Genomic DNA, 8,723 nt, shown 5'->3' on the forward strand with positions numbered 1-8,723 from the left:
AATGATAACTGCCATGATAAAGGTCTTAAAAAAGAGTTTAATTCTGTAATTCAGCAAGGTTTTTTCTTCTCTGTAAACAGTGTCGTGTGTCGTTACACAAACGTCTCTGTACTGTGTTTAGATCATTACACACACATCTCTCATTTTACTTTTCATCAGCTTTTAAAAGCAGAAAATGCTCCCCATATCTTTAGTCACTGCCATCAAGGAGCGAGCGTCCAATGGAGTCGTCCGGTATTTAGTTTACTTCAGTGTGATAAACAGTTTGGCTCTGTGTTTGCTCGCCAGAAGCAGCGTCCAGAAGCAGAACTAGCTGAAAACTGATGACTTATCGGCTCTTAAAGGGACAGTTCAGACAAAAATCAACAGTACTCAAGTTATTCATTGGAAGTCTTTTAAAATAAGCTGCATTTGCATCCCCACACTGTTGTCATGCATCTTGATTGTGTATTTAATTTAGTCAACAATTTCTTTTAGTCGAGTGTTTTAATGAGTTTACACTCACCAGCCACGTTATTAGGTGCACCTTACTAGTACCGAGTTGGACCCCCTTTTACCTTCAAAAATGTTGGTCCATATTGACATGATAGCATCACACAGTTGCTGCAGATTTGTCAGCTGCACATCCATGATGCCAATCTCCTGTTACACCACATCCCAAAGGTGCTCTATTGGATTGAGCTCTGGTGACTGTGGAGGCCATTTGAGTACAGTGAACTCATTGTCATGTTCAAGAAACCAGTCTGAGATGATTGGTGCTTTATGACATGGTGCGTTATCCTGCTGGAAGTAGCCATCAGAAGATGGAGACACTGTGGTCATAAAGGGATGGACATGGTCAGCAGCAATACTCAGGTAGGCTGTGGTGTTCACACGATGCTCAATTGGTACTAAAGGACTCAAAGTGTGCCAAGAAAATATCCCCCACACCATTACACCACCACCACCAGCCTTAACCGTTGATACAAGACAGGATGGATCCATGCTTTATGTTGTTGATGGCAAATTCTGACCTGACCATCTGAATGTGGCAGCAGAAATGGAGACTCATCAGACCAGGCAACGTTTCTCCAATCTTCTATTGTCCAGTTTTGGTGAGCCTGTGTGAATTGTAGCCTCAGTTTCCTGTTCTTAGCTGACAGGAGTGGCACCCGGTGTGGTCTTCTGCTGCTGTAGCCCATCCGCCTCAAGGTTGGACGTGTTGTGGGTTCAGAGATGCTCTTCTGCAGACCTCAGTTATAACGAGTGCTTATTTGAGTTACTGTTGCCTTTCTATCAGCTGGAACCAGTCTGGCCATTCTCCTCTGACCTCTGGCATCAACAAGGCATTTGCGCCCACAGAACTGCCGCTCACTGGATAATTCCTCTATTTCAGACCATTCTCTGTAAACCCTAGAGATGGTTGTGCATGAAAATCCCAGTAGATCAGCAGTTTCTGAAATACTCAGTCCAGCCCGTCTGGCACCAACAACCATGCCACGTTCAAAGTCACTTAAATCCCCTTTTTTTCTGATGCTCAGTTTGACCTGCAGCTGATTAGAAAGTTGCGTTAATGAGCAGTTGCACAGTGGCCGGTGAGTGTATATTTTTAAAATCATTTTAGCTTGTCAAGTTAAACTGTGTGCTATTATATTTACTAAAAACATACAAAGCAGTGCTTCGCACAAATAGACTTTTCTTGGGCGGGCTGCCCAGGTATATTTACAGCGGCCCAAGTATATTTAGTGACACTTTTTTTTTTACTGTAATTAACATCCTGTACCATTTTTTGTATCCGCCCAATAACCAAACATCCACGATCGATTAAGTAGCGGCAAATCTTCTCTCGTTTACCCGTTTCGTTCTGTGCGCCTGACCTGCCCGGACCTGTCACTTTCACAGACAGTCTCACGTGCTCTGCAGACCCACAGAGGTGCGCAATTTTGAGACTTAAAAAATTCATCCCGCTAAATCTCCAGTAATCAACTTTTGCCTTCGCTTTCTAAACCTCGTATGTGTTCCTGCATTATTTTCGCTTGGCTTCACAACTGACTGTCGCAGGAGCGGGAGAAACATTAAATAAGTCTTATTTTTCTATCTAACTGGCTCTTTACTATATAGCCTACTGGAAGAGGACTGTTTTAAACTGCCGGCAAAATATATGTACACCATTAGTAATGGTTAATCAACGCATTTGCCTTATTTAAATAATCTACACGTTTTAATCTTGTAATTATGATCATTTTTGGACATATTGTCTCTTTTTGTTGCAGTTTTTTTTATTAATTTGGTGATGATAATATAATACAGGCTATTTTATTTACATATCTAAAATACTTTGGCATTCAAGTTTGCTTTGAGCTTGAAAGAAAGACTGAAGCAGATTTTCCCTGTCAGTGGGTGCAGATGGCTCCTGAATAGCATAAAAGTAGGAGAAATAGTGGATGTCTGTTTTTTTTTTACTTCAGCCCATTGAAAAGAAACAGTGTATAATAAATACAATTATTGTTAAAATTAAATTGTGTTTTGTTTGTCGCATATAGTTATCTATTTATGAGATTTGGGTAATGGTGTATTTCAATTCGGCTACCACCACAAGTACATTTCAAACCTGTAGGAAGCACTGCAAAGTGTTTATTCATTTTATTTTAATTTATTAATTCATGCATGTTTTCAAGAAAATATTTCTTACTTGTTTAACTTAAAGTACTAAAGTAACAGATACTAAATTTAAAATGAATAAAACTATGAAGATGTTTTAATAATTAAAAAAAATCATACAACAATATGACAAAAGAAATGAAAATATAAAAATAAAAACTTCTTCAATTATTTACAACTGCAGCTACAATAGTATAAAAATGCTTGTGAAACAACACGTTAATATAAATGAAAATGTGTTTAATTTAATTTAAGACTTAAAAAGCGAACATTTACTCTTAAACATTTAAACCCAAACACAAAATCTGCTAATATCTGTTTCCTGGAAAAACTGTGTGAGGTTTGACATGCTCTGTTTCAGTGTCAGAGGCGATCTGCAGTGTTTGTCTGGTGTTTACAGAAGCTCTTTTAATCAGGCCTTGCATGTTTCTGCTTCACTCTGTGTTTATGTTTCATGCCACATATACTGACGAATTTATCATCCGCTTGTCTTGGCTTCATCTCATTGTTTTCTAGGATCAAATCTGCCCGCACTATTACCTACAGCCAGTTCAGAGAGGCGCTGGCGGAGCTGGCCAGAAAACGCTTCAAAGAGAAGAGCAGCGAAGACGCCGCCGAGGAGGTTTACAAGATGATCGAAGGAAAAGCCCCCGTCATCGCAGGAGTCACGGTAAAGAACTGCGCAAACATGCTGATTATAGTAACCTGATAATGCTTAATTCATCATAAAAAGTCTTGCATTAAAAATAAATAATGTTGTAACACTTTATATTAATGTTCCATTAGTTTGTACTAGTTAATATATAAATGCACACATGAATGTATAAACAGTATCTAAGTATATATATGCACACATTTATTAGTTAATATATAAATGCACACAAGCATGTTTTGATATTTGTGTGAATATATGTATATATATATGTGTATATGTGTATATATATATGTATATGTGTATATATATGCACATATTTATTAGTTAATATATAAATGCACACAAGCATGTTATGATATTTGTGTGTGTATATGTGTGTGTGTATATATATATATATATATATATATATATATATATATATATATATATATATATATATATATATATATATATATATATATATATGTATATGTATATATATATATATATATATATATATATATATATATATATATGTGTATATGTGTATATGTGTATATATATACACATATTTATTAGTTAATATATAAATGCACACATGCATGTAAATATGGTATTTGTTTATATATTTGCATATATTTATTAGTTTATATATATATATATATATATATATATATATATATATATATATATATATATATATATATATATATATATATATATATATATATATATATATATATATATATATGCACACAAGAATGCAAATACAGTATCTGGGTATATATTTGTGTATATTTATTAATTAATATACATGTATGCACATGTGCAGGTAAATACAGTAATTGAGTATATATTAGTATATATTTATTAGTTTATGTATAAATGCACACGTGTATGTAAATATGGTATCTGAATATATATTTGCATATATTTATTAGTTTATATATAAATGCACACGTGTATGTAAATATGGTATCTGAATATATATTTGCATATATTTATTAGTTAATATATAAATGCACATGCCTGTAAATACAGTATCTTAGTATATATATGCATATTTCTTTAGGGCGGGGCTATCAGTCATTCAGGGGCAGGTTTATCAGTCATTAAAAATTATAAAAAATACAAATTTCACGCAAACTGTAATTCACACAAAAACACAGATGTTTAACTCATGAGTAAAAGACAGAACTGATCCATCTAATGTGTGGATGAATTCTATCTAAATTTCTCTCTGTTTCTGGACTCTCAGAGAGCCGTAGCGTCCCAGACCGTCTTTGAGTATCTATAGTTGCATATATTTATTAGTTAATATAATTAGGGGATCACACTCCTCAGCCTCCCTGGAAAGGGCTATGCCAGGGTACTGGAGAGGACCATGGTTGAACCTTGTATCCAGGAGGAGCAAGGCGGAATTCGTCCAGGCCGTGATACAGTGGACCAGCTTTATAGGGTGCTGGAGGGTTCATGGGAGTATGCCCAACCAGTCCACATGTGTTTCGTGGACCTGGAAAAGGCATTCGACTGTGTCCCTCATGGCATTCTGTGTGTGCTCTGGGATTATGGGGTCAGAGGCGCTCTGTTAAGGGCTGTCTGGTCCCTGTATGAACAGAACAGGAGTTTGGTTCGCATTGCCGGCAATAAGTCAGACTTGTTTCCAATGTTGGACTCCGACAGGGCTGCCCTTTGTCACCGATTCTGTTCATAATTTTTTGGGACAGAATTTCTTGACACAGCCTTGAGCTAGAGAGGCTCCGGATCGGGGAGCACAAGATTTCATCTCTGTTATTTGCAGACGATGTTGTTCTGTTAGCTTCATCAGACATGGACCTTCAGCATGCACTGGGGCAGTTTGCTGCCGAGTGTGACGTGGCTGGGATGAGAATCAGCACCTTGAAGTCCGAGGCCATGGTGCTCCACCGGAGAAAGGTGGCTTGTCATCTCCAGGTTGGAGGAAAGTCTTTACCCCAGGTGGGTTCAAGTGGGATTTTGTTCACGAGTGAGGGAAAGATTGAGTGTTCGATTGACAGGTGGATCAGTGCAGCGGCAGCAGTAATGCAGTCAATGTACCGGTCTATTGTGGTAAAGAAGGGGCTGAGCCAAAAGGCAAAGCTCTCAATTTACCGGTCAATCTACACTCCTACTCTCACCTATGGTCATGAGCTTTGGGTCATGACCGAAAGGACAAGATCTCAGAGACAAGCGGCTGAAATGAATTTCCTTTATAGGATGGCAGGGCGCACCCTTATAGATAGGGTGAGGAGCTCTGTCAACCGGGAGGAGCTCGGAGTAGAGCTGCTGCTCCTCCACATCCAGAGAAGCAGCTTGAGGGGCTTGGCCATCTGTTTCAGATGCCCCTGGACGCCTACATAGGGAGGTGTTCCAGGCTTGTCCCACCAGGAGGAGGCCTCGGTGAAGACCCAGGACATGCTGGAGGGACTATGTCTCTCGGCTGGCCTGGGAATGCCTCTGGATCCCCCAGAAGGATCTGGAGGAGGTGTCTGGACAGAGGGAAGTCTGGGTTCCCTCCTGGGACTGCCGCCTCCATGACCCGGCCTGGATAAGCGGAAGAAATTTAATGAATCAGTGAACGAATTAGTTAATATATAAATGCACACAAGCATGTAAATACAGTATCTAAGTATATATTTGCATATTTTTATTAGGGGGGGGGCTATCAGTCCTTTAGGGCAGGGTTAATAGTCATTTAGGGCGGGACTAACAGCAATTTAGGAAGGCTAACAGTCCTTTAGGGTGGAGCTAACGATCTTTTAGGGTGGAGCTACCAGCCATTTAGGGTGGGGCTATCATCCATTTAGGGCAGAGCTATCAGTCCTTAGGGGCGGAGCTAACAATCATTTAGGAGCAGGTTTATCAGTCATTTAAAAATTATTGACAAGCACTTGGGAAAAAAATAAAAAATACACACTAACTGTAATTCATACACACACAGAGCTATTCAACAAGACACAACTGATCATGTGTGGATGAACATCTAAATGTGTCTGTTTGTGGACTCTCAGAGAGCCGTAGCGTCCCCAACCGTCTCCCGCCTGACGGACACCAGCAAGTTCACCGGCTCCCACAAGGAGCGTTTCGACGAGACGGGCCGCGGGAAGGGGAAAGCCGGCCGCGTGGAGCAGCTGGACACGTCTGGATACGTCTCGGGATACAAGCACGCTGGCTCGTACGAGAAGAAAATTCAGAAACCTCCTCAGAAACCCCTGTGAGATTCTCCAGCAGCCGCAGAAGATATAAAGCACAAAGGGATTTTTCCATTTTCTATTGAGGGTACGTCTGTTTTCCTCCCCCCGGTGAATAACCTGTTCCTCCTCCTATAAGTGTTTTATTTCTATTAACTGGAACGCTGTTTACATCCGACGTCACCAGCTGGTACGTTCCTAACAAAACCCCCATGATGCCAAGAGGAAAGTGACTGCAGTATTGCTCTGGAGATCGACATCAAATGCACACGTCGATGTTTGGCGTTTTGTTTCTAAAGATGCAGTGGAGTCAGGCCTGAAATATGCTTTACATGCCAATCTGATTCAATTCATCGTCATTTCTCTAGCGCTTTTACAATATAGATCGTGTCAAAGCAGCTCAACAGAGAAGTTCTAGTAAGTTCTGAGCTTGCAAAAAAATAATTGAAATCCTCCTGGGAAATTTGGATTCTTTAAATATTTCACATGTGCTGTTAACAGAGCAAGGAGATTTTCACAGCATGTCCTATGATATGTTTTTTTTAATTAGGCTGAAGTAAAGCTATGTTTTACACAATTTTAAGGTCAATATTATTAGCCCGCTTAAGATTTTATTTATGTGCTCCGGTTTCCCCAACAAGTCCAAAAACATGTGGTACAGGTGAATTGGGTAAGCTAAATTGTCCGTTGAGTATGTGTGTGAATGAGTATGTATGGATGTTTCCCAGTGATGGGTTGCAGCTGGAAGGGCATCCGCTGCATAAAACAAATTCTGGATAAGTTGGCGGTTCATTCCGCTGTGGCGACCCCTGATTAATAAAGGGACTAAGCTGAAAAGAAAATGAATGAATGAATGAGAGGTTATTTATTTTTTTACATTCCAGGACCCACCTAGACAAATACAATCAATTTGAAGACCCATCCATAATGTATATATGGTTAGCACTGTCACCTTACAGCAAGAAGGTCGCTGATTCGAGTCCCGGCTGGGCCAGTTGGTGTTTCTGTTTGGAGTTTGCATGTTCTCCCCGTGTTCCTCTGGGAGCACCGGTTTCCCCCACAGTCCAAACACATGCGCAAATTGAATGGTGAATTGAATGAGCTAAATTTGCCATAGTGTATGAGTGTGTGTGAATGTGAGTGTGTATGGGTGTTTTCCAGTACTGGGTTGCAGCTGGAAGGGCATCCGCTGTGTAAAACATATGCTGGATAAGTTGGCGGTTCATTCCACTGTGGCGAATCCTTATGAAAAAGAGACAAACCTGAAGAAAACGGAAATGATTGCAATACCAAAAGGCTAATTCGAAACGGAAAGAAATTATATCCATTCAAAGGTCGAAACAGCAGCATAATGGACATGTTAATGTTATGACAGGAATAGCTGAGTCTAACCGGTTTACAAGGACATGCAACTATCTTTTGAAGAACTCAAATTTAATTTGTTCATTAATTTTTCTTCGGTCTCCACAGCGGAATGAACCACTAACTATTCCAATATATGTTTTGCACATGTTGATGCTGTTCCAGCTGCAACCCAGTACTGGGAAACACCCATACACACTCATTCACACACACACACACTCATACACTACAGATAATTTAGTTAATCAATTCCCCTATAGCGCATGTGATTGGACTGTGGGGGAAACCGGAGCACCCAGAGGAAACCCACGCCTACACCAGGAGAACATGCAAACTCCACACAGAAAAAGCCAACTGACCAAGTCGGGATTCGAACCAGCGACCTTCTTGCTGTGAGGCGACAGTGCTAACCACTGAGCCACCGTGCCACCCCCTCAAATTTCATAATTATTTTAAAAAATCTATAAACTTCAAGCTTACATGAAAGGTAAAGTATAAAGTGAAGCTGTGATCTCTCACCTTTCATTCACCCTAATGAACCTAGTTCAGCCTTTAAATGTCACTGAAGTATCTTGCTAAGTATCTAGTCTAATATCTTGTGCTGCCATCATGGAGAATATCATCAAAGATAAATGACATCAGTTATTAGAAATGAGTTATTTAAACTATCATGTTAAAGAGATCTCTCTGATAAACAGCACTTTGGAAATATTTGTGTTTAAGTGTTAACGTTTCACTGGAGTGCTGATAACTGTGTCTTTAATTGTACTTTACATTTTCATCTTTATTTTAATGCATATTGCTGATGATGTCATCTGAAGCAACTTGCATTGAATTAAGTGTGTTCAATTGAGTCTCTTGCTTGTGTGATGATATTA

General features: G+C 39.5%; 1 protein-coding gene across 2 annotated transcripts in view; it reads left to right on the top strand.

The window, feature by feature from the left end:
* LOC130242839 (tubulin polymerization-promoting protein) overlaps positions 1–8,723 on the top strand; it is a 33,979-nt gene extending 25,256 nt beyond the window's left edge. For both annotated transcript variants that reach the window (XM_056474771.1, XM_056474770.1), the window contains exons 4-5: positions 3,157–3,310; positions 6,304–8,723. In XM_056474771.1, coding sequence (XP_056330746.1) covers positions 3,157–3,310; positions 6,304–6,510 — 361 coding nt within the window. In that variant the 3' untranslated portion in view covers positions 6,511–8,723. The remainder of the gene's footprint in view (positions 1–3,156; positions 3,311–6,303) is intronic.

The sequence above is a fragment of the Danio aesculapii genome, chromosome 16 (assembly GCF_903798145.1).
Source record: "Danio aesculapii chromosome 16, fDanAes4.1, whole genome shotgun sequence".
Lineage (NCBI taxonomy): Eukaryota > Metazoa > Chordata > Actinopteri > Cypriniformes > Danionidae > Danio > Danio aesculapii.